The sequence below is a fragment of the Stomoxys calcitrans genome, chromosome 4, assembly GCF_963082655.1.
Source record: "Stomoxys calcitrans chromosome 4, idStoCalc2.1, whole genome shotgun sequence".
Lineage (NCBI taxonomy): Eukaryota > Metazoa > Arthropoda > Insecta > Diptera > Muscidae > Stomoxys > Stomoxys calcitrans.
In genome coordinates this window covers 1,359,255-1,386,327 of record NC_081555.1, presented here as the reverse complement: position 1 = coordinate 1,386,327, position 27,073 = coordinate 1,359,255, and the positions used below count along the sequence as shown (strand labels likewise).

Here is a 27,073-nt window from a genome sequence, read left to right as displayed (position 1 = left end):
ATCGGCAAAAGTTCAGTTTACGGAAATTACCGCGTGGAGGCGATAGTAAGATTTTAATCCCCTTTAGCCCTTTAGGACTTTTATTGTTGTGAGTACATTATAATCTCGCGGAACTGACCATTTTTTGTATGAGTTACCTCTTCTCATTGGTTTGGGTTACTCAAATTTGAAAAATTTACCCAGAATTTAAAACTACGCTTTTTTTTTGATTTTTTGAAATAAGCGTTGCTTACCATGTTTTTCTTCTTTTTTAGTATTAATGTAAAAAGGCTTTTCTGTTTTTTTATATGGCTTCCCCTTCCCCAACGGAAGGGTGTACTTTTTTTGTATTCTACGTAAAAATTCCTTTAATTTGAGTACCATATTGCCTATATTAGCCTTCATTTCACTTGTTTACGGCAAAATAGGGCTCCAATTTTCAAAACTCCCCCTGTCACACACGGTATGGGCACTTTTTTTTAACTTATTTTCCATATTCGTATTTTACGCAAAATTTCCTTTAATTTGACTACCATATTGCCTATGTTCTGCGTCTTTTCGTTTGATAGGGGGCAAGGCCCGTTTGGGGGCCTCCAGGCTCAAAAATACAACCAACGCTCAGTATTTTGTTTTCATTTAAACAACACACATATACATGAGAGCACACACATAAATGTTTGACGTTAGGAAATTTGTCAAATTAAAAAAATTGACCATACCTTTAAATTCTTGTACAATGCTTAGGGGTTGGTATTCTATTTTGCTTTCGGAATAGTCGCGGAAATCTTGAATTGTACCGCGAGCGAAAATTGACAGTTATGTTTTCTTTTTATTTCCATATTTTCATTTATTTTCCTCGCTATAAACAGAGTACTACTTTTCACCTATTTTCCTCCAGCGTTTCGCCGACGTTTTTTTATATGGAGTTTGACAACATTCCGCTTGAAAAGCTGAACAGAATACTCAGCTTAGGAGAAATTTAATTTATTGTTTTATGTCATGTATAGCTTTCCATCTTTGCATACAATTACAGCATGTCTTATACAACTGGTATACTAATGACTTTTTAAAAGCTGTGCATTAAGTTTCTAATAAATTTTTACTATTCGTTACACTGAGTACTAGTTCCAACGTGTCTCACGAAAGGACTAGATTTCGCTTCGCAGGCGCTTACCCAGAACTAACCTGTCTGTAATGATTACTTCCAGCCTTGATTCCTATTCTACAGCAAAGATGGTACTTCTTGACAATAATAGTACCTATTTGGCATATGTTTTATGCCATTTTCAAACCATCATCCCTGTTAAAATCATCAGCTGTCAAATGCGCAACTCTACTACTCTACTATACATATGTCACTAACTGGACCAAAAACATAAAAACAACCCCCCATATCAAAACGGCAGAACGACGTCGACGTCGTCGCGCTTGTAACTAACCAACAACAAGAACAAAATGCAATAAATAAAAAAAGTTTAAGTTTAGACTACATTCTATAAGAAAAGCGTTATCAGAGCGAAAAAAGTTCTTTTGTTTTTGTCGATAAGCAGATCAAACATAATATCACGGTAGAAAATATCTAACGCAGCGCAAAAAAAAAAATCATGTAAAAATCAATCAAATATGAAATAAGACACAAGTTTCAAACACACACACAAACACTGCCGGGTTGCTGTTTTAAATTGCCCATCGCCAATTCTTAAAAGAAAGAAGTGAACAAATTGTGCTAAGAAAAAAATGCATGCAATCTACGGGTCGTAATTAGTTTTCTGACTACGAACAAAGGATTTGACATGCATCAAATTTAATTTTTTGTTCTTTTTTACGTTTTCACTTGTCGATCTGTTCCATTTATTTATATATATTTTTTAAAGTCAGTGTCCTTTCTTTTATTTACACTGACGCTCCTTTTCAATATTGCTTTGCTTTTAATTTTATTAGTTGTTAATTTATTTTTATTACTTCCTTCATATGTGTCGAGCATACAACATACAAACCGTGAAACAGTGGCTCCTTAATATAGTAAACGGAACGAATAAAAACGCCAATCAATATGCTTTGTTCTAAACAAAACTAGGCACCTTATTGGCTCTAATAAAATTGTAAATGCAGAACAGAGTACCCTGCTGTATAGACTGGAATTTGTTTAACCAGCCGCGTAAAATCATTTGTTTAACCATAGTCTGGGGCTATGCCAATCGAGTCATTTCGTTTGGAACGCCTCGAAATATTGATCTTCGACGTCATAAAGTACATATGTATATTCTTAACCGTCTTAACGTTCTTAGTCGATCTAGCAATATCCGGTCGTCCGTCCACCTGTGAAATTCGCGATAGCGGGCGAATGAATAGAGATATCCAAGTGAAATGTACAAATAATTCTTATTGATTGCAAATGAGTCAAATCGGTTCAGATTTGGATATAGGCCCCATTAAAAGTGGGCCTTCGATTGGACACGATTGACGTCCAATTTTGTCCGGTTTGGCGTAAATTCCCTTTACTAAAACTAAACCAGATAGGTCCATAAAAAGATAAAGTTACTATGAGCTAGGCAAATCATTGTGCCTAATTCAGCGTAATAGGGGATGTCGAAACGCCTAACACAACCCGGCATACCAAATTACAGCGAAATCGAGCAAAAAATACGCTTGTTATGAGCCCAAAACCTTAAAATGAGAGATGGGTACAGATGGCAGTTACGTCCAAATAAAGACCATCTTAACCATAATCGGTACGAATCTCGAGGGTCAGCAAAATCGATTAATACATTCACCTTTTATTGATCTAAAACCTTAAACCGGGAGATCAATATATATGGATACTATATTCAAATCTGGACCATTCTGGGCCAATATTGAACAGGGATGCTGAGGAGCTTAACACAGCTCGAGCCTACTATGGGCCCAAGACCTTAAATCGAGCGATCGGTCTATATGTCAGCTATGTCCAAATCGGGATCGACCCGGGTCAATTGAAACAAGGATGTCGAGAGGCGTAATAAAACGCACTGTCGGAATTACAGCGAAATCTGGCAATAAATGCATATTTTATGAACCCAAGACCATAAATCGAGAGGACGGTCTATATGGAAGCTATTTCTAAATCTGGACCGATCTGGGCCGTATAGGATAAGTATGTCGAGAGGCCTAACAAACTCAATGTACCAAATTTAAGCGAAATTGGATACTAAATTTAGCTTTAATGGACCTGAGACCTTAAATCTGAAAATCGGTCTATATGGGGACTTATCCTGTCTGTGTACAAATAAGAAGCTGTGCCAAGTATCAGCTCAATATTTCTTTTTGTAAAGACTAGCGTGATTTCAACAGACAGAGGGACATTGCTAGATTCGTCATGTCACTGATACGAAAACACAACACCTGTCTAAATTGGCGTAGAAAGATATCTGTTAGCGCTAGACTGTTAGAGCTCGGTATATTTCAACGGAGCTTTGTCATTCATTAAAGAAAACAAATACTTTTTAGGATAACAGCATTTGAAAACATCAGGAATTATTAGAGCAACGTGATTTAAAAGCGCTAATTTTGCATTAACAATCATTAAGACTTATAAAACCAACTTAAACATATGCATCTGAACTAAAAAAGCAAGAAATTTTTGAACCTTTACCACATACTTTGTTTTAAATTTAATTTTTTAATTTTATTGTAGTGCAAACTAAACTTTAACACATAAATTCAGTACATGTACCATATCAGTATAAATGAATGATATAAAATTTGTAAAGTGACCAGAATATCTACAATAAAATACGAATCAACTACAACTACTCTATTAAAAAATCATCGAAGAAGTCCTATTCCAAAAATCCATCCTACTGCTGCTTTGCGTCGCGCCTGTCCTCATGCAGAACTAGGCTGAGTAGCATAAAAATAGATTTTTTCTACAAAATGACCTCGTACATCGAGCTATTTGGTTTAATAGTGCTGCTGATGTTGCCGTTTTTGTACGAGTCCAGTCATATTTTTCGTTATTACTTCAAATTTCTCATATATTATGGCATCGTTTCATTCAATTCAATTGTCCTGATACCGGCATTTCTATTTCGACCCTGCGATGTTCGCAATTTACTGTAAGTATTATTTATTTGCTAACTAATTAATAATTAAAAATATCATCTGGATGAATTTTGCAAATGTTTTGTGGTTATGTATAAAAATCGATATCATTTGACCATTTTTAAGTGTTTTCCTTCAATGCATCTGCCTTAGTGCTAGGCTGAGTAGTTGTTTTTCCTTTTCGCCAGCTGCTGAATATTTGTAAAGCATGGTCGGTTTTAAAATCTACTATAGCTTCTGTTGACTGATAGTTTGAGTGTTTCACTCAAGATATGCGTCTTTTCCTCCATCTGCTGGTGATAGACAAGGGACATGAATAAAGCCAGTCGATGCATCTCTGTTATAATCATTTAAGCCGTCATTTCATGTTTTTGATTTAAGGTGTAACTTTCAGTTTACATTTAAGTTATAGAATTTGGAGTATTTCCAGTTGAGAACTTGTCGTTGCAAATTGGTATATCTAAGAATATGCCACAAGCAGAATTCTGCTCTCAATGGCATTCAGTTTGCATCGTTTGCACTTTTCTAAATACGCATTATTTCCTTTCTCGTGAAGGAAACTATGGCGTAATCATGGGATTCCGCAGTCGTAGCTTCCAAAATGTATATTTTTTCTTTTTGCCGTAGATTTGATTTATTTAATTTTTTTTCGGCAGAGCTGCATGCTTTAAAGAAAAATAAAATAATTACCGAAATTTGCTGTTAAATTTTCAAATGAAATAAAAACCTCCTTTCTTTGGTGCACTTTTACTATTTACAATAAAATTGAAAATTGATTTCATTATGAGAAGACACCAAAATTTATGAAATTAATTAAAGCACAACAAATTAAAATTAAACCCCGTTTACACTGCTCTTCAAATCTGTATTTAAGGCTCTCGTCAGAAGATTTTATAAAGGAAAAACAGATGATCAACCCAAATTTAAAGAGCAGTGTAAACGGGGTTTTAAACCATACTTACCTGAGATATAGCTTAAAAATTGTGACATTATCTTGAACTTAAATAAAGCTATTATACAGAAGGATATCCATATGTCAGGATTCACTGAATAAGGTTAAGCCAAGCGATCAGCCGATATACTTTTTTTTTAATATTTGGCAGTACTTGGCATTGAGGATGTCAACTTGTTCTCTTTTTACATTCATTCTTTGTTTACGTTTTCTCCTATATGATGACATTTTCAATCGTCAGATTTGACATCCTTAATGATGTTTATGGGGCCTATCCACTTTGTGTTTTGCATGTGACCTAACCTTCTATTAGTGAATCCTGTCCATATGTGAGCAGCTGCAAAATTTGATCTATTATTTACTTAAGCTTCTACTAAAAATCTCGTTTATTCAAAAATAAAACCAAAAAAATACGTCAATAATTTTTAGTAAAATTTTAATTTTGAAATCATCAATTTATTTAACATATTGCAAATTTGCCCACTAACATTTCGTTAAGGACCAGGGGGCAAATTTCTTATATGTATGCATATCAATGATAAATGGGCCATTTCTGTAGATAATAGCCATGAGGTACATAGTACCTCATTACTATTAGGGGCGCTGAAAATGTGTCTATTATTCTAAAGAGGATTTTTACCTTGGCGTTCAGCGTCATAGACGAATGTGCCAACCTCTATGCCACGGAGGTTGCCATTATTTTATTTTACTTATATCTTCAAATATAGAATCGAACTAAAAAAATAATTGGCGTGAAGTGTCCTCCGTTTCTTATTGATATGTTCGTGGATAAATTTTCAATCTTCGTAGAAATGTAATCACAACTGTGACCATTCAAGATAGACATTCTAAGAATCGGGGCCAGAGAAAGGCAGAATGAGTATTTAATGTAACTAGGAAGCACTATGGGCAAAATGGACGATCTAGCGCCTTAAAACCCAATTATTAACTTGTTTAAAAACGGCAAAAGAAATCTCAATTGATCACAAACATGTCTCTGATCTTAGTGGTATGTTTGTGATAGATCCTATATTGATTGACTCGGGCCAGAAGAACCGCTGTAAGCTGTCAACCCCAACATTTGCTTCAGCGGGTACCTGCTAAGCAATACCATGTTTTTTGCATTTTCAAACAGGTTATACATTTGCGTTTGTGTCAACTTTGTGAATAAAAATGTCTGTTTTTCATTGAGAGAGGTATGTATGTAAATATTTTTGTTACCTGTGTTTATATGTTATAGGAAAAAATGTATGTTAAAGTAGCTTATACCAAAACTGCATTTCCATGGACTGGAACTTGTGGGATTCAAGGGGATTCAATCTAGTTTGATAATTTACTATATGGTCGTGTATTTACTTTGCGGTTTGAATCATCTGCGTTGCGGTTTGAATCATCTCCGTCTGAATCATGTCGATGATCCTCAGCTAGAAGTTTATATAATATGGTGCAAGCCAAATTGAGAGATAAGTTTATGTGGGAGTAATATGAGGTTATAGACTGATTCACACCATACTTGGCATAGATGTTTGAGGTCGTACGCGAAGTCGCTGCCTAAAATGCCACTATCCGTAACCTGTGGACTCGCCAGTAGCCCTCAGCTGAGTCTCTCGTGATGACGATGAACCCCACACCTTGTATTTTCTTTATTGGCCTTTGCTCTTAATATAAGATCATTGGTTATTATCCCAAATAGTTAGATTTAATACGACGGAAACGTTTGTGCCACTCTAACAAGTTAGTTGACGCACAGTTTTTCAAATTTAATGCTTAGCTAGTCAATAATACGATTTACGTCATTTCAACACGTTCAGGGCGCATCGACATATGTGTTTAGCACATGGATCAGACCCAAATTTCCTATATTGAATGTTCAATAACTTATATCTCGTTGTATGTAACTTGTGCGGAATTAATTACAGTTAATATATAGTAGTAGTAGTGTTTGAGCATACGCCAAATGTGAATACAGAGAATATTTATTTACTTTGTTATTTAATTGGTTGGTTGGTTTAAAGGTTAGCAACTTCAGCTGTCTGTAATTAATTCATCACGTTTCTTTGAGATAACCCATATTGTGTACTTTAAACCAACTAACGTAAACCTATTGACATTGAACGAAACTTGTTATCTAAATATTGCCTAGTTCTATTCTCTGGGGGAAAACTTTAAGAAAAACGAACGTTGACCATAGATAGCCAGCCCAATTCAAAGTTCCGAATTAATTTTGAATGTTTAAGACCCGAAAGTCATGTATAGCTAATTTTTTTTTATAAAAAAAATTGATTTTAACAATGAACTTTGAAAAAATCAAAAGCTTTTCCTTTTAAATTATAGAGTTATCCACCATTTTTGACATGCGAGCAGTTTTCTTCTGCCCTTCTTCTCCAATTTCTGACACCCAGATTCGTAATGTCGCTCTCCATTTGGTCACTACATCGATGTTTTGGCTGTTGTTGTAGTCACATTGCATTTGGAAGTAGGGCTCTTCGTCAAACAACTGAAGATGAGTAAATTCGTTAATGGCCATCGGTTATTTAAAGGCGCCAACAAAATTTGCTTTGCCATATCGAACATTACAGGCACTCAGTATTTAAGCAAGAACCGGTGCTGCCCGTTCTCTCACTGAAACTCTCCATACATGCAATATCTCCGTATACGAAGCATCCCACTATCCGCAAGCTGTGGACGCGTCTGGTAGCTCGCAGCTCAGATCAGAGCTCAAAGTTCCAGCCTGTGCGGTGTTCATAGTCCTTATCCCCTGCCGGGACGAAGTTTTGGTCTTCCCCTTTTGCGTTTACCTTTTTTTGATGTGTTTAACTATGCTATCGTCGCATACAGCTCGTGGTTTATAAGACGCCAATTAATCAATATAAAATTTGTTAACAATAAACTAAATAATTGCAGAATTGAATACTACTCAAATAAGAATTGAATACTTCTATTCCGGTACAACACACTGTTACAACAACAACACTACCTACTGAATGTGGTTCTTGGAGAACGACCGGCGCCCATTGCACCTGAAAAAATTGACCTCTCCCGGCAAACCAGAGTAGTTCTGGATTAATTACAATCCGGCCGATGCAGTCGCCTCAATTTCTACAGAGCAAGGATTGATGCCAACGTGCAGGATGTATGTCCCGATTGTGACCAGGGACAGTACGATACATGTCACCTGTTAACCTGCCCAGCCAGACCCAGATCCCTCTGGACGCACCCCATTTTAGTCGCAGAGTTTCTGGATCTGGATACTCAACAGAATTAAGTAGACGAAAGATAGAAACAAAAAAACTGCTACAACAACATCCACTACTCTGCTCGGGTTTACAGGACTTTGTAAGAGTTGATATCATCCACTTTGTCTTATCTCCATTTACTTCCAAACCCACTTTCGTTCAGTCTCTTTCAAACATATTAAACTAAAAGCCTATGACATATTTGACTTATATTTCCGAAATATAATACATGTGATGGGAGGCCACCGTAGCGCAGAGGTTAGCATGTCCGCCTATGACGCTGAACGCCTGGGTTCGAATCCTGGCGAGACCATCAGAAAAAATTTTCCTAATGCTGGCAACATTTGTGAGGTACTATGCCATGTAAAACTTCTCTCCAAAGAGGTCTCGCACTGCCTCTCGCCGTTCGGTGTCGGCTATAAAAAGGAGGCCCCTTATCATTGAGCTTAAAATTTAATCGGACTGCACTCATTGATATGTGAGAAGTTTGCCCCTGTTCCTTAGTGGATTGTTCATGGGCAAAATTTGCAATTTGCAATACATGTGATGCCATAATGACACATGAAGCCGTGCCTGATGATTTTTATTATTTGATTTTTACTCAACTGACGACCAATTAACTTTTCTTAATGAAAATCGACTGTATCTTAAAAAATTTTATATCTAAAATAACGATATGATGCCGAAACTTAACAAGTAGTAGAGCTTTTTCGTGACATTTACTACATTTTAAACGTTTTTCAGCAGAATACGAGTATGACATTTTCGACGTTTACCGCTTTTTTACTTCGCTATACGGGCCATATGTGGCCATAACATTTAATTCACATTTTTGTGTAACAGATGTGAAGACAATATTTCGCCTAACGCTTTCCCTTTTGATATCACCAAACAAATAAGTTCGCAACAATTCAGGATTTATAAAATGTGTATATTGTATATTAGGATGGGCTGTTTCGTTCAATTTAAGCTTTTATTCTAATTTTTCCATCACACTGGTTAAGTTTTAGTATCCGGTTGTGAACCACACTAAAATGTTGTGCTGACGTTTCAAAGTCTCTGTTGAAATTCGAATTTACGTTTAGTGCGCTGGCGACAACAACAAACTTGACTTGATAAAGCGCCGTTTGTTTGTTAACGTTATCTAGCGTCCATTATAGCCGAGTCCGAACTGCGTATTCACTTTTCGGAGAAGTTTTTGCATGGCATAATACCTCACAATGTTTTGTTATCACAATATTTTGTTATCATCAGGACTCGAACCCCAAGCGTTTAGCGTCATTGGCGGACATCCTCGTTTCGGTGGCCGTCATCATTTCCGAACATTTGAACAACGATAACTAAATTAACATTTTTAATCATGAAACTAATAAATATGAACCCGCAATCGCCAGCATCTAAACTAAAAACACTGTAGGTTTTTGTTAATTTTCTCTTTTTTAGGTTTTATTTTATGTTTATGCTTTTATTAGGCCCGTTTTGTGGCTGCTTTCATGATTTTATTTATGGACCTGCTCTTATACACACAAATGTGTGCATGTGTTTGTGAATGTTCGTTTTTTGTTATTATTTATGAACAAATGAGGAAAGTACAAACAGCTTTAATTACCTAGAGTCGTCACTCGATTCGGAAAATGCAAAAATATAATATGTATGTTCGTGCATAATTAACTACTATTTGATAAACCAATAGAGCGTTCTCTAATTGTTTTGGCGGTATTTTGAAAGTGTGTATTGTTCTCAATTGTTTGATGGCATAACAAATTAGTGTTGCCAATATACTTACATATGTATATCTCATGGCGGAATAGTCGATACAAAAGCTGTCAAGTTTACGGTAAATTTTTATGGCATCTTTTGTTTATTTTTTTTTTTCTTTATAATAGTCTGGGGTTTCAATGGTGCCAGCCATAATTTGCGAACATTGGACACACAACTGCACATCAAGTCTTTCTACTTCGTATTCCAATATATATTAGATTCACCAATGGCTTTTGCACACTAGTAAGAATGTTCCACTTAGGCTTTCGTACGGTTAAAGCTAAATGACATTATCCTTTGAGATAATGTGATTTTTCACACACAAATTAATACTTGTTCATGGGCTCGAAAAGCCATTATTACACCTAATGTTTCAAAAATAAAGGTGTGTTTCCAATGGATGGGAATCAAGAAGTTAATAAATAATTCCAAACATATGCACCGTTGAGGTCGAAGGACAATCAAAATCAACGCGTTAACATTGAGCCATTATTTCGCGCTTAAGGTAGGCCATAAATCCAAAAATTCAAATATTGGGTCTGTTTAGCACTTTGTGATCAAAGGGTAAGCTATAATTGCATGTTATCTAAATGTCTGAAGTGAATTAAGGAAGTAAAATAGGTGTAGTGTACTACTGGTACCGAATTTCAGGGAAATCAGTTAAAAAATAAGCCATTTATGAGACCATGAAGCTTAAACGAGAGGTATATCTTTTTAGAACGTTTATCAAAAGTACGGTGCGATATGGAACGTATTTGATACGAATATGAAGGATATCATACCATTTCTCTATACAACGCATTCATGCAAAATTTTGCGAAATCGGCTAAAAAATTCGCCTTCCAAATTGCGAAATCGATCTATGTGGCAGCTTAATCAAACTAATCTGTACCAATTTTTATTTTATAATTTTAAGATACCGCAGCGTGATTATATCATTTAGGTGAAATTCTTTTGGTTTCTTCGCTAGGATGCGAACCCGGAGATTGAGATTCATAGGTGGACAAGTAACTTCTGTGCCACGGAGGCTTCAACGTAGTACATACTATGATTTCGTCCATAGGCGGGGTAATTTCGAAGATAGGCTACATCGACAAAATATTAATATATATTCCTTATAATCCGATGTGCCATTTGATTTCTGCCTTTCGACTTTAGCTTTAAACGCCAATCTCCTCAAATACTGTGGCTTTTTGTGGTTATTCTGCCTTTTGATTTCGATCCTCGGCACCGAGCATCCCTCTTAGTTTTTGCACAGTGGGCCATTCTGTTAAATCTAATTTATCTTTAAATTACAATTATCTTAAATACTGTTGCCTTTTTGGATATTCTGTCTTTTGAGTTAAATCCTGGGCATCGAGAGTTTTCTTCACTAAAAGTTTTGCATTTTTCGCTTTGGACTTTTTTGTCTTGTAGACTTGTCCCTTATGCATTTTTTAGGTTGTAAATTAATTTTTTACGAAATTCGTAATGTTTGTAGTCCTTTTAGTGCTCTTGTTGTCATTTCTGCAAAATTTTTTCCGATTCATTGGTATGAGAGAAGTTCCTTAATGGAATGTTAATGGGAAATTTAGTTATTTTTATATTAAAACCAGTAAGGAAAGTCAAAAGTCGGGCGGAGCCGGCTATATAATACCCTAAACCTTTTCTTACAATTATAAATTCGGGCAATAGATAAATATATATGTATATGAGAGCTTTATCTAAATCTGAATCGACATTCAACAGATCGTTTAAAAATTGTAGTTACTACGGCCATAAAAGTGCAAATCTGTGTATGGGTGCTACATCCAAATTTGAACCGATTTTGATGAAATCTCGCATTTATGTTAAGATAAGTAATAAAACAATCCGTGCCAAATTTTGTGTAGATCGGTTACAAATTGTGTTTATTACAGCCTTATAAGTGTGAATCGGGCGATACATAGATAAATCTGAACCGATTTTGATGAAATCTTGCAAGTATGTTAAGATTAGTAACAAAACAATTCATGCCAAATTTTGCTTGCAAATTGTAGTAACTACGGTCATTTAAGTCCATATCGGGCGATACATATATATGGAAGCTATATCCAAATCTGAACCGATTTTAGTGAAATCTCGCATATATGCCAAGATTAGTAGCAAAACAATCTGTGCTAGATTTTGTGCAGTTCGGTTGAAAATGGGAGTTACTACTGCCATTTAAGCGCAAATCGAGCGATACATATATATGGGAGCTATATCTCAATCTGAACCGCTCTTGATGAAAATGTACAGCCATTTAAGTGCAAATCGGGTATACATTTATAGGAGAGCTATATCTATATCTGAATAGATTTTTACCAAAATCAATAGCGTTCGCCCTTGGGCAAAATTTCGTGATGATTGAACAACAAATACTCACAGACGGACATGGCTAAATCGAATCAGAAGGTGATTCTAAGTCGATCGGAATACTTATCAATGGGTCTAGCTCTTCTCCTTCTAAGCGTTGCAAACAAATGCACAAAGTCATATTACCTTGTACCACAGTGGTGGTGTATGTAGGCTTTAGGTAATCTCTCTGCATAACCAAGAACAGACATATCGATAATGCTTTCTTGTGTATCGAGCAAAAACATTTAAAAAAAAGTTTCTAATTTCTCATTGCGAGTCGAGGTTAGCTTAACACAAAACATCTTGGTTTTATCGAAGTTTAAAGTTTTATAGCCAATCAATAATTAAAGGTTGATTACATTTAATTACCTATTGCCGGAGTTGATTTCTATATTTCAATGATTGGACCCATTAAATTGTTAGTACCTGATCATATGTGTGTATATAACCACTTGGACTTGTTACTCTTTTTAATTACATGCTACTGATTGTTGTATTGTTATAGGAAATGCAAGCATTGTAATTTAAATCACAAACACGAATAATTTCATTCGAAAGAAGATTCAATTCCTTATTACTTCCCCAGGAATTGAATGGCAGCATGCGCATTATATTTTGGATATTTCCACTTTTTTGTCACTAACTCCCTGAAACTATGCCCAAGTAATTAGTTGTCATGACTGCCAAGTAACAATTATTTTGGAATGCCAATTACCGCTGGTGCTACCCGAAGGTAGCTGCTGGCCGAAGTTATGATTAATGACAACAACCTGATAATTCGACAATAATTCTATTGGTCTAGTCAAATGACATCATTGAGGACTCTTAAAGGTCTACGTATCGGAAAAACTCTTTTGGTGAAGTGATGAAAACAAGATTGATTGATTAATAGACCCCTTACATGTCAGTTAACCAAGTGAATCAGAAATCCCATTAAAGCTCGTAGTTTTATAGCTATTATTGGTAATTTTTATGTGGGAGGGGCTATTTATTGTCTTGCAGATATGGCAGTTATGGCCTTAGGCTAATAAATGTAACATATTTTGTTTGAAATAGTCAAGTCTAAAATGGCAGACCAGTTATACCCATTTTTTAACAATAATCATTTAAAATTTGGGATATCCCTTATCAATATTTCAACTATTTCAATACATTTCAGAGATCAATTGAAAATTCAATTTCCAATTTTTCTATACACTTTTGAATGGAAATACAGAAATACAATCATATCTCTTTGTCAAGTGTGTATGGTATAATTAAAACACTTAAGATATAGAAATAGAAATTATTAAACGCCGCTATACAGGTATTGATAAGAAAATAAGTATCATTTCTCTGGGAACTTTAAAAACAAATTCACACACTAGCCGCACGATATGGTACTCGAAGTGGATTTTTTTTTTTATTGAAATCCATAAAACTGCAATGAAGCTAAGAAATCTATAACTCATGGTGTGATTTCTTTGTAATCTATCAAACGTCTGAGATAAGAAATAAGTTCAATAGTATTTGTCCATAAAATCAATGAAAGAAATGAGCAAAAATGGAAATCAAAGTGTCCACTATGTCAAACGATGATATGAGCTTATGTATGTACATATGTCGAAAAAAAGGTTGTAAAATGTGTATAGGATGGAAAGTTTCACAGCAGCTAGATAAGCCACATATATTTCCTAAAAATAATCAACATTAACTTTTGCAAAACGTTTGTAACCTTATTAAAGCCATAACATACATTCTCATATGGATCCTCTGATACATATATATGAGACGTTTAATGTGAAAAATGGACAGTTGTTGCTGCAGCCACATTTGCATGTGGATGTAGCTATCCTCGTCAAGCTCGTCCGATGTCCGCGCGAACTTATGGTTATTGGTTATTAAAAGGCGTCAATAATTTCAGTATTTGTAGTTGCAAAACATCTGTTACCTTATTTCAGTTGTTGTTGTAGTCACATTTACATGAAGATATAGCTATCCTCGTCAAGCTCCTATAAGTGTGCAAGTTCATCCTGGTCCGTAGGACCGATCGCCGCGGTCACTTATGGTTATTGGTTATTTAAAGGCGCCAATAATTTCAGCATTAACAAAAAATAACCGTTAATTTCAAATTTCTGTTATGTTGGTACACATGTCTGTTAAATATATGTTGGCAATATCAGCCATTTTAAACTGTCATCTTGTTTTTGACAGATACAAAGTTTAGTAGTGTGCTCTTCGATTTTTTACTATACGAAAGAAACTGTTACTATACAAAAGAAACAGTAATAAGGTTTGTTTAACCAAAAAGCGCGTTTTTTAGCAGTGTTTCGTGGATTGGAAAAAACAGAAAAAAAATTAAAAAAAAATCTGCGGGGAATTACTTTGAGAAGACAAGATAGTTATTAATGAATAAATAGGTCTGTTCGCGTACTTTTCCAGTAAAAATTTGCCAGGAGAGTAAGAGCTATTTTACTCTTTTGAAAAAATTTGCTAGCAAAAGTACGCGACGACTTCCAGTGAAAATTTGCAAAACAACAGCTGATTTTTGTTTTGGTTGTTTTTTTTTATCAAAACAATTGTTTTTAAATAAAAAATGCTAACGATACTTGTAAACGTTAATTTGTAAAATACAAGCAGAGCCATTCGTAGCATCCGTGATCTCCGTGCCGCTGGACACCCATCACAATTTACAGGGCACGAAGCTACGAATGTCATCCGCGGCGCCAAGTCTTGCTAGGCGCTGATCCCAAACGAAAGCTCTACACTGATGCTGAAGAATCTTGATCTGTCTGGAGTCGAATACCTTACAACTGTCCTCAGCCTGTCTGAAAACTCCCGTTGGGCAATTTTCATTCGCCGAGCATCAGCATGCATTTCGAAGGCTGCATAGGACTACAACTGCTTTACATGCCAACAACGTACACACAAGTGAAAACAACGTTCTCAGATCCCATGTCGGCAGCACTTGGTGTACTGACAAAGGAGCCCTGGACTAACCACCTAATGCTTCTGGATATTGTGACTAGACAAATTGCTGCGCCCACTGATGTGAGTCTGAAAGAGCTTTCTATATGGGCATGTGGCGGCAACGGACACTGTGTTATCACTGAAGATATCTGTATCCGTTCACAATTGGCACACTAATTTTTTCCAATCCCACTGTGCGAAACTTTTAACTGCCCAGCCAGACACACCAAATACCATGGCAGCATCTTCCCTCCTTAACAAATTCAAAGGAAATGTGTTGATTCCATCGTAGCTCTCTGATGAGGATGATTCCATCAAAACACCTTATAAACCGATCATTGTTGTTTTCTTCATGTCTGGAAGGATACAATGTTTAAATTTTTCACGATTTTCCCAATAAATCTACAAATTTAGCACTTACCCTATAATGTAGAACAACCGACTTGAGGAAAAATTACAACTTTATTTGGCGTGTTTTGTGTGCCTGAATACTAGCTGCTGCCTTGAATCTTCATTAAAAGTAAATTAAAGTGAAAAAAATTTAATAATCACCAATAAACAATATTTTTATTTTTACTTAACTCTGCCTTTTTGATCCATTTTGGTGTTAGCTTTTGTATTTTCATGTGACGGCTGCTTTTCATAAAACAGCTGACCTTTACAAAACATCTGTTCAAAGTTGCAAATTTCTGTTGGCAAAAAAAGTCCCAGTGGAAATTTGCAGGATCTCTATTTTTGAACTGCCAAAATTTGCTCTCTCTCGCGCTCTCTTCTGCTGGCAAATGAAGTACGCGAACGACTTCCAGTAAAAATTTGTGCAAATTGCACAGCTAATATTTACTTTTTGAAAAAATTTAAAATAACGGTTATTTTTTGTTCAGACCTGGTATATCCAAATATTTATCTTTCATCGAAATCATGTAATTAATGCGTCTTTGATGGGGTCATGCCCATAAATCGGAAGAATCGGAAGCGAATATTGTCCGATCTGGAGCATATTCAGCAGGACTGCCCTAGGCCCCTGGACACAACTCACTGTTGCAAGTTTCAGCGAAATCGGATAAAAATGCGTGTTTTAAATGCTCAAGACGAACATATAGGTAATGTTGGATCTACAGTGTCGTGCAAAAAAAAAGGCAACGCTTTTTCACATTGACTAAAATATTCTTGAAATTCGACTCACACGCATTTATGTAAGAGATCTCTGAATCCTTCATTGTTTTCATTAAAAAGCTAAAATAAGTGTTTTGTATCCAGAGATGGGAGTTGGTAAGTGACGAACTTATAAAAACTTGCCTTGTACGAGCTCTTAATTGAGTTTACAAAAATGTTTCTAGTATTTTTTATGTACAAATCTGAAAGTCTTCAAATATATGTGCTCAAAGCAATGCGCAAAAGGGGCATATATCAACCGCAAAGTCGGTATCTCCAAGGAAGTAGTTTATACCCCAGCGAATGCCATAGGTTGCCTCAGCGTTTGTCCTCTGCTTGACTGCTATGGGTGTACAACTTTCGGCAGCACTTTTTAGGTACATGATGTTCCTAACATGGCTTTAGTGATAAAACACGGTTTCTCTCACTATTGTCGATCTATCCGTAAAAGTAATCCTTTCCTTCAAATGTAAGAGGAGTATATACATTATATTATTTTCAGGCCTACTTTGGCCGCATGGAGGTCACCGTGGCGCAGATGTTAGCATGTGCGCCTATGAAGCCGAGCGTCTGGGTTTAAATCCCGTCGCGAACATCAGAAAATTTTTATGCGGTGGTTATCCCTTTACGAATGCTGGCTACATTTGAAAGATATACTGCGATGTTGAAACTTCTCTACCAAGTGGTGCGGCACGCCGTTCGGACTCATTGAGCTTAAACATTAATCGAACTGCCCTGATTGATATGGGAGAAGTATCCCCTGTTGCTTAATGGAAAGTTCATGGGAAATGTTGGACTACTTTGGCCGCGTTTTCATTCTAGACCTCCAATTTTGCTTACTAAAAATTAAAAAGATCTTCCTTATATCATACTTAAATAATGAATTAATTATTGATTTACGATGTTTACAACTGAACGATTGATTAATTCAAAAATATTTGTGTTCAATTTTTTCAGTTGGGCCAGTACCTGGTGCCATCGAGTAACAACACTGATTGGTCTCAGATGGGAACTTCGAGGCAAAGAACATTTGGAGAAAGACCGGGCCTGCATTATTGTGGCTAATCATCAGTCCTCGTTAGATGTATTGGGTAAGCAAGATGCATTCAGAAAACAACATTAAAAGAAAAACAAAACTGTATTGGTAACATTCTTGTTTTGGTTAACACCCCCACCCTTAGGTATGTTCAATATTTGGCATGTAATGAATAAATGCACTGTCGTTGCCAAACGTGAACTGTTTTATGCTTGGCCCTTTGGCCTGGCCGCATGGTTGGCTGGTTTGATATTCATCGATCGTGTTAGAGGTGAAAAAGCCAGAGACACCCTGAATCAGGTCAATAGTAAAATAAAAAAACAGAACATTAAGTTGTGGGTGTTTCCTGAAGGTACGAGGCGAAATACGGGAGAGTTGCACAACTTCAAGAAAGGCGCTTTCCACATGGCTATTGAAGAACAGATACCTATATTGCCAGTGGTATTCAGCTCCTATTGTACCTTCTTGAATGATAAAAAGAAAATATTGAATGCTGGCAATATCATTATCACCACTTTACCAGCCATAAGCACCGAAGGGCTGACTAAAAACGACTTACCTGAACTTATGGAGAGTGTGCACAAACTAATGTCGGAGACTTTTAAACAGACATCGGGCGAAATAGTGCAGCGTTATGCCTCACAAGCAATAAAAATCAAAAGTAATTCTGCAGAGCAAACCGATGACGGCGAAGATGACAATACAACTGTGAACCCTTCTCCCCCAACAACCCCTAAGAGAGTGGTTGAGACTTCTTCGCCAGCCTGCACTACATCATGTGATTTGCCTAAGGCGGGATCGGTGCCAACAACATCGCAACAGACCAAAACACCAGCCACAAGTCAGGCCCAAGATATTGTAAATAGAGCAACACAAATAGAAACGAGCGCCCCATCCGAATACAAAGACAACATCAAAACCAAAAGGCAGACCTTAGTTCATTAGAGCTTAACCAAAGAAGCACATACCAATTTAAGATATTTATTTCATAAGCCCATAAGCTGTGCTTGTGTTGCAAACAATCCCCTTATTGTATTTTCTGTTTGTATTTTGTCCATACACATACATATTTTTACACCAAAATGTATTAGAAAGTAAACGTCATATTATTTTATTATCTCATCGGTTGAATATAGGAATACTCTCTTACAACTATTGATAAAGATCGAAATCCAAAGATTTTAGTGATTGCTCAGCAAGGCAATGATTAAGCAGAACCTATATGAGGACTTTGTGGCCACATACAAATAACAGAGAAAAGGGCCTTTACCACATATTGCATTCCTTATCTTCCTTACCAAGCGAGGACACTCCATTTACATTTCTAGTGTTTAGCGCATAATTTCAACCTTTGGCCATCATTATTTCTTCATTGAGAGTTTGCCATCACACGAATACACTGCATTTTAAGTATTATCATTCCCATTCCTATTTTTCGACATATCACCCATTTACTTCAAGGGTGTCATAACTTGCCATTTCAGCCAGGGTTAGTGTGCAATTCCTTTATATTTCATTCATCATCATCATCATCGCCCAAAAACACAAATTTATTTTCCACATTCGACACTCATGTGGTAAATTAGTGATTTTCATTTAACACTCATACACACACACACACACACACTCCTACACATTTTTTATTAAATGCGATAAGCATTTACACCTGTAACTTGTCGTGTGGTTAAGAAATCATACACCTACGTCATGGACAAAATTGTTTTGATTCAAGTGTGTTTCGAAAACAATTTTCCGATAGTTGAATTGTTTCACCAGTTTGTTGCTTTTGGGACACGTTCTTTTCGTTTTATGTTCGAATAGTTTATAAACTAATTTAAGAAATTTGTAAAAAAAACCAAGAAAATTCTGTAACAAAAACATTTTAATTGAAAAAGAAAACAAGGCGTATTTAAGAAAATCAAAGTATGTAGTCAAATATGTTTAATTATCCAATACCAATAATTACCACACCAACCGATAAATTAGACATATGCCGGACTCACTCAGATCAATTTATTTATTGTATATTCCTAAATAAAGAAAACAACGATTTCAACTTAAATTTTAAAGTGCATCCTTTGTGTTTTCTTACTATAGGTCTATTCTCAAGGCGACAGGCGTAGTGGGAGATGTATATATATATATATTCATTGATTGTTTCCTTCGTTTTTACCTGCAAGAATTGAAACTTGGCAGCTCTGCCATTGGCTATTAGCCAGCGCCATCTAATATTGTAGTGGTGTTGCTTCTTTTTTTTATCCAGGACAAAAACCTTAATAACTAGTGAAATAGACGAGCTATATAAAATTTTAAATTATTCTGCACGACTGAAAAATTCTATTTTCCATGTAGGCTAATTAAAAACCTGTATCGCTTCCTTCTTTAGAAGACAAAACAGCTGTTTTAGATAGCTGGAAGAACCCTTGTTGCTGTTATAAAAGATTGTAATCAAAAATTTACAAAAAAGCTCCAAAAATAGAGGTTATTAACCAAAAAAAATGTCGATCGATTTTTCTCATATAACTTGCACATTTTTAGTAATGCAAGAGCAAGGGTTCCACTACGTATCTAAAGCAGTTAAAATTTTGTTTCTAGCTCCTCTCGTTCACTAGTTATTAGCCATTTTCTTGTCCAAAGGAGTCATCAATAGACTTAGTCTCCTAAGAATGTCGATCCTTTCAGCTATCCAGAACAGTTTAAATTTTGTTTCTAGCAGGTTTACTTCACTAGCTATTACCATTTTTATTAACCCAAAAAAAAGTCAAAGGAATGGAAACATTGCGATTGTTGAAAATGCGTTTAAATTTGGTAACTCTGCCATTTTTTCTATAAGACAGCGCCATCTATTGTTGTTGTGGTGTTGCTACCTTTTTACCCGGGATAAAAACCTTAATAATTAGCGAAATAGACGAGCTAGATATAAAACTTAAAATGTAATGCATGACTGAAAAAATTCTATTTTCCATGCAGGCTAATTAAAAACCTATATCCTGTTTTGGATAGCTGGACGAACCTGTGTTCTTAACTGCAAAATAGAGGTTATTAACATAAAATATGTTGTCAACTACCTATCTAAAATAGTTAAAATTTTGTTTCTAGCCCCTCTCGTTCACTAGTTATTAGCAATCCCATGGCAGCCGGTTGTACGTACCGGATTGACCCGATGGAATCCTTCATCGGCAAGGGCTGCCGCCTCGGTGTACAACACACTGCTACAACAACAACAACTAGTTATTAGCCATTTTGTCGTCTAAAGGAGGCATCAATATACGATTTTACTTAGTCTCCAAGGAGAGTCGATCCTTTTAGCTATTTATTTAGGTTTGCTTCACGAGCTATTGCGTTTTTATCAACCCAAAGGAAAAGTAAAATTCAAAGGCATGGATACATTGTCATGTGTGAAGTGGCAGCGATAGAGTGCCATCTATTGTTTGCATTACTGAAAAATGCTTTAAAAAAAAACTTTGTTTAAACTTGGCAACTCTGTCATTGGCTATTAGCCAGCGCCATCTATTGTTGTAGTTGTGTTACTTCCCTTTTAATCCAGGACAAAACCCTTAATAACTAGCGTAATAGCGAGCTATATATTGTATAAAATTCTTAATTCTAAAATTCTGAAAAATTCTATTTTCCATGCAGGGTAATCAAAACCCTATACCGCTTCCTTCTTTAGAAGACAAAACAGCTATTAACTCGCGAACTAAAGGTACCAAAAACAAAGTGCTGACTATTTTGGATAGCTGGAAGAACCTGTGTTCCGGTTATATAAGATTGTAATAAAAAATTTACAAAAAAGCTGCAAAAATAGAGATTATTAACCAAAAAATGTCGATCGATTTTTCTCATATAAACTTGCACATTTTTAGTGATTCTTTTTCATAACAAGAACAAGGGTTCAACTACGTATATAAAACAGTTAAAATTTTGTTTTTAGCACCTCTCGTTCACTAGTTATTAGCCATTTTGTCGTCTAAAGGAGGCATCAATAGACGATTTTACTTAGTCTCCAAGGAAAGTCGATCCTTTCAGCTATCCAGAACAGTTCAAGTTTTGTTTCTAGCAGGTTTACTTCACGAGCTATTACCGTTTTTATTAAGAGTACAAGAAAAAGGCATGGCAATATTGCCCTGTGTGAAGTGCCAGCAATAGAGTCCCATCTACTGTTTGCATTGTTGAAAAATGCGTAAAATTTCTGTCTAATTTTTACTATTTTCTTAGAAAGATAACTTGTAAAATAAACGTGTCTGACACAAAATTTTAACTTTTCCGGATAGCTGAATGAATCGATTTTTCTTAGAGACTTATAAACCAGCCTGAAACAAAATTAAAGCTTGTGGATAGTTGAAGGGATCGATAACGTACCAGCTATCCTAAATAGATTATGTATTGATTCTAGTACGCCTTGTTTACAAGTGTTTGCTTCAAGAAGTAAGCAATAAGCATTTTAATTAGCCTTCTTCATGTCTTTCAGATATCCCCTTTAGAAGTTGTAAACTTTTTTTATTTCTCAGAAACTTAGAAAAATCCAAACACATGATGAGATTGCGCCATAGCTCGCTGCCATACTGGCAATGACAGTTTCCAAACTTCAACTGTTTTAGTTTTCCCCAAGGACTTAAAACCATTACTAACTTTTATGGTCTTAAGAAAATTAAAAGGATTTTAATTAAAAGTTTGAAAATCTAAAAATATAAATCAAGACTTCCATGATAACGTGAATACAATAGAATGTTAAAGCAAAAATTCATTATGACTGAATTGAAGTGGGTATGGTTATATAGTTTCTCTAGTTGCGGAAGTAACTTCCGCGTCCACGGCTACTTGCAACCGAACTGAAAGAATTAACGAGGGAGCCACGGCCACGACCACGACCAAAACTTGATACTGAATTACAGTCATCAGCGTCGGAGGAATTCAACCCTCCGTATTCGATATCAAAGTGGGAATTATCTGGCTCTCGTGGTATGCACTGTGAACGTGAATTCCAAGGATTTAAGTCGTCGTCGTCATCATCGTCATTGTCTACACTGAATACGGATTCATGAATTTGCCGTGAGGATTTATGACGCACAGGCGAGTCTTGTTCAGCCAATGGAGATTTTTTTTTAGCTTTGCGCGCGCCCAAACTAGGAAAATCTTGAGTGTAGGTCTTATTTGTTGCATCCGATATAGACGTCTTTTGGTCGTCGTAATAGTATTTGGATCCGGCCACAGGATTAGTGTGTGTTGAGGCATTGCTCATTGAAATGATAGATTCGGTATCATTGTTTCTGCTTGGAGCGGGAGTTATAATGGCATTTAAATTAGTATTGATTGGACAATGTCGCCCGGGCTCCAATCGAATTGCCAAATCTCGACACATGTAATCGCAAAACATGTATCCCCAGCGAGTTACATATGATTGAGTGCAATATTTGCATCTGTCATTTTTCTCATGGAACTGCGAAGAAAGTAATAATTATCCACATGAAACGGTTACCTTTGAAATGAACCTGTAGGCTTACCTGACAACCTATTCCTATTTGATATTCATAAAAATCACGTTCGAAGTAAGCATCCGTAATATAGAAGCTGCTGGGCTTTTCAATTTCTCCAACCTCGCAAGTGGCTTCCTTCATGATATAAAAAAGGTACTGTATTGGATAAATTTTTAAATCCAAGTTATTTGCCCCATTGTCGGCCTTTAAGAATTCCAGTACAGAATCGACAATATGGATGCATTCCTTAAGTGTGTATAAAGGAGAGTAGGAGTTTGTCTCTGGGTCCCGAATAAAATTTAAAACTTCATTGTAAATATTGCCAAGGTTCTTATCACCTAATGCCATTGGTGGTAGTGGTAAATTGTGAGTGGTGTCAGCGTGGTGCTGGGCTTCATACTGATGACCGTAAATGTTGACTCCTGCAATAGCGTTAGCTTACAATTAATAGCAAACGGAAAGAATAATTACAACCAAACCTGGATTAATCAATGTGTGATACACTCGACTGACTCCCTCGAGTAAAGAAAACTTGCAAACCGCTAGCTCGGCAGGCACATAAACACCACCTTTCAAAGTTTTTGTGAAATAATTCACCATTATAAAGTAATACGACTGCTTTTCCAAATCTACCAAATAAGACATTTGATCAAATTGAATTCTGTATGAATAAAATCGAAAAGATCCATTTACTCACGAATATTACTTACTGTCATTTTTAACGCTTTTGCTGACGGTCGACTCAATATCCCGCTTCATTTGGCGCTCCTTATTTTCATGGTCCATTTTTTGCTTCTCAACTTGTGAAACAGGCATGCCCGTACATGTTAATTTTTCTGCAGCAGCGCGACTTGACATAATAAGTTCCTCCTTAGCCCTGTCTTTATAAGGCGCACGTTGTTTTTCATCCATATTCTGTTAGAAAAAAAACATTACTTTATCATAAAGGTTCCATATCTCTGGCGAAAACCGCGTATACTTGCCTTCCATACTTCACCAGCTTCTTTTATAAGTTCTCCCATGGAGAGCCTTTTGCCATGTTTACTCCGCCATTCTAAAGCGAATATCATAAAAGCATTTGGCTTTTGGTTTTTTGGTGGCATATTGCAGAGTATCTTTCCCAAGATTCAACTGGAAGGAGCGCAATTTTCGACAACTCAATTTTCTGGCGACGGCAGCTAAAAACGGTTGATAATTTCCGTACGTTGGGTTTTTTTCACTTTGTGTCACCTTGCGATTTTAGAAAAAATGTTGTTATCGAAAGTTTGCGACGGCGTTAATGCCCATTTTACATGGCACATCATGATGCGTGGTCATTGTAATAGATTTGGTGAAAAAAAGGGATGCGTCACATTCACTCATAGCCAAAAATCATGGCTGAATCACAATCAAAATCATTTGTTTTTTTTTCGATGATTGGCGTCTATCGGCTACACAGAAATGTGTAATCATTACTTGACGGATATTGAAAATCACTTTCTGTTTCAAATAAAGTTATAAAAAGGAGAAGAAAAGTTTGGAAAATGCAAAACTTTACGGGGTAGTTCGTAGTTTGATCTCAGGAACCCGAATATGAAGTCCGTTTTTGGGGCTCGGGCCCGTGCAATTTCGCATAAATCGGTTAAGATTAATTGGTGCGTTGTGATCTCTGGCTTTCCTTTTTTATTTGCAAAGAAAATCTCCTATTATTGAGCTCGTCTCGAAATAGTAACAAACAAATATTGTATAATTTAATTATCTTCGCTCTAACAGGCAAAAAACTTGAAAATGGAAAAATTCGCCAGAGCCCGGCCGGGATTCGAACCTGGACACACGGAGCATCGGCGAGAGCCGTTCGAAGCCATCAATACAACTTCCAACAGATGCACAGAATCATATGTATCATGGAAGTAGTGTAATTGTCGCATAAAAAAACATTGTCATTACACGAAAACACATGCATTGGGAAGAGTACAGCTAATAGACAGGGTTGTCGAGCGTGGTTAATGTGTTATTTGTATCATAGATGCGTTTTCGTAATAAATACGATTGCAATACAACAAAACTTTAAAAACAAAAAGATAGAAATTAAAATCACAATTTAAGGAAAAAAAATCTGCGGGTACAACAACAAAGACCTGTAAAAAATTTTCTTTTTACTTTATTTGGTAAGCCAAACTGATTTACTGCATGTATTCAAGTCAGAAAGTATAACTAATGGCTCGTTATAGATGGCGCTTGTAAATAAGAGATCGATTTAGCATGTCTCACGCTATGCAATTTCGACCTTATTATTGATTGGGTTATGAGAGCATTAAAAATTATTAAATATTTAGAGAATAATATTTGTTTTTCAATTCTGTACAGGCTCTTCTTTAATATCAATGTCGTCATCTTCTTGATCTTCCTTGCTATTTTCATGTAGCAATACATATTCACGAGTGCTAAATCCAAATTTAATGACATCCTTTTCCATCAACTCGTAATATTTACGGGGCTCTATGCGTTTGTTATTCAAAAAAGTACCATTGGCTGAATCCAGATCTATTAAATACAACCGGACACGTTTGCCCGTTGTACCATCTTCACGCTCAAAGGGTACTAATCGATATTGTAGCGCTGCATGTTGTTTAGAGCAGCTAGGGTGGTCAACGGCCAAGTCAACGACTTTGCGATCACGGCCTACTAAAAAACAAGATTGCCGATGAATATGCAGCACAGGCAAGGCCGTCTCTCCTTTAAAGGGATACAATCGCCATCTCCTTTTGGGTTTCCGGGCCTCAAGGGGTTCAGAGTACTTTATAACAACGCCGTTAACTTTATTTGTATCCTCGGCTAGGGCTCCACTTAAAGCAAAATTAGGCTTTTCTTTTTCTTTGGGCTCTTCGCTCTTCACAATGGATTTCGTATCTTCTGCTTTTTTACCCCAGTCAAAGTGTTTGTTGTCGCCATTCTGATCCCTTTTATTGTTCTTGAAGCGATTATCTTCACCTCTATCCCTTCGGGGAGGAGAGCGCTGTTCACGTTTTATATAATTTCGATCTGAAGATTTAGCACGTTCCCTTCGGGGGCTTCGTCTATGTAGACAGAACAGTGTAAAGTTTTGCAAATAAAAAAAATTAAGTACTCACCCCCCTCTTTGCTGTTGATTCCGGTCGAAATTAGCATGTTTTCGACGACTGTCTTCTCTACTGGTATTACCACGGTCCTTTTGGTCTCTGTCCCTACTTGTGCGCCGCTCCCTTTCTCTATTTCGTTCATGGGATCTGTCTCTTTGGTGACTTCGACTTCTTTCCCGACTTCGATTCCGGCCACTGCTATGGCTTTCCCACTTAGACGATTGATATTGCCGTTCTCGTTCCCGACTTCTTGATTTGTGTCTTTTATGTCGAACTTTGGCTTGCCTATCTTTTTCGGACGTGTAAGATTCACCAGAGCTATTGTTATCGCTGTCCTTTTCAGATTCAGATTTATGCTTGCGTTGCTTTTTATCCTTTTTGTGTTTCTTATGGTTGCTCCGCCGTAAGTGCTCCTTAGACCTTGGCTCGGAACTGCTATCGCTACTTTCCTCGCTTGTCTCTGATCCAGACTCAGATCTGGACTTTTTCGGTTTTACTTTGGACATATTTTAGTCTTTAACACAATAAAAATCTAAACATCAATCACGATATCAAGAATTAAATTAAACTTTTCAATGTTATCCTTTCCATGAGTTTGACAGCCCTCAGTGAATGTATATACAATAAGTAAATTAGTGGCAAATGAAACGTAATGTTCGCAACGTATGAATAAAAATTCAAGGTATATATCAGTGTACACAAATAAGGGTCATGCGACCAGCTGAGTTTTGATTTTGCAAAACTATGCCTTGTTTTCTAAAGCAGGCTATAGACAAATTCGTTCAATGCATCCTATTCAAAGAATAGCACAGAACGGATGAGAAAGTTTAAATTTGTTTAATTTTTGTGAGTTGCTTTTGTGACATTTGTTGGCAGAGTTGTATTTTTCAACGCGACACTCCTCTTCTGTTCAGGTCTTGCGCGCGTTGAGCTTTGTTTTTTAATGACGCGTTGCAAAAATGCAACTCTGTACACAAGTCCCACAAAATCAACGC

The 27,073-nt window shown here is 36.3% G+C and overlaps 3 protein-coding genes across 5 annotated transcripts; 1 reads left to right on the top strand and 2 right to left on the bottom strand.

Annotated features, from left to right (window-relative positions):
* The first annotated feature begins 1,362 nt into the window (after nt 1-1,362).
* Nucleotides 1,363-19,565, top strand: LOC106085743 (1-acyl-sn-glycerol-3-phosphate acyltransferase alpha). 3 transcript variants are annotated; one of them, XM_059367502.1, is made up of 4 exons: nt 1,363-1,547; nt 3,653-4,073; nt 17,425-17,558; nt 17,649-19,565. In XM_059367502.1, the coding sequence occupies exons 2-4, from the start codon at nt 3,892-3,894 to the stop codon at nt 18,446-18,448; spliced, it is 1,116 nt and encodes a 371-aa protein (XP_059223485.1). In that variant the 5' UTR covers nt 1,363-1,547; nt 3,653-3,891; the 3' UTR covers nt 18,449-19,565. The 3 variants fall into 3 exon arrangements, with proteins under 3 accessions (XP_059223485.1, XP_013105597.2, XP_013105598.2); XM_013250143.2 differs by having other exon boundaries at nt 1,363-1,585; XM_013250144.2 differs by lacking the exon at nt 1,363-1,547 and adding an exon at nt 1,604-1,691.
* Nucleotides 19,566-22,135: 2,570 nt separating this feature from the next.
* LOC106085731 (protein maelstrom 1) lies at nt 22,136-24,188 on the bottom strand. Its single transcript, XM_013250118.2, has 5 exons — nt 23,964-24,188; nt 23,691-23,895; nt 23,460-23,609; nt 23,008-23,402; nt 22,136-22,943 (listed from the first exon to the last, which is right to left on the bottom strand). Exons 1-5 carry the CDS (start codon nt 24,081-24,083, stop codon nt 22,290-22,292), a joined length of 1,524 nt encoding a protein of 507 aa, XP_013105572.2. The 5' UTR covers nt 24,084-24,188; the 3' UTR covers nt 22,136-22,289.
* A 915-nt stretch (nt 24,189-25,103) lies between these two features.
* LOC106085734 (uncharacterized) lies at nt 25,104-26,701 on the bottom strand. The gene is made up of 2 exons (XM_013250122.2): nt 26,091-26,701; nt 25,104-26,036 (listed from the first exon to the last, which is right to left on the bottom strand). The coding sequence occupies exons 1-2, from the start codon at nt 26,582-26,584 to the stop codon at nt 25,313-25,315; spliced, it is 1,218 nt and encodes a 405-aa protein (XP_013105576.2). The 5' UTR covers nt 26,585-26,701; the 3' UTR covers nt 25,104-25,312.
* Between the last annotated feature and the right edge of the window lie 372 nt (nt 26,702-27,073).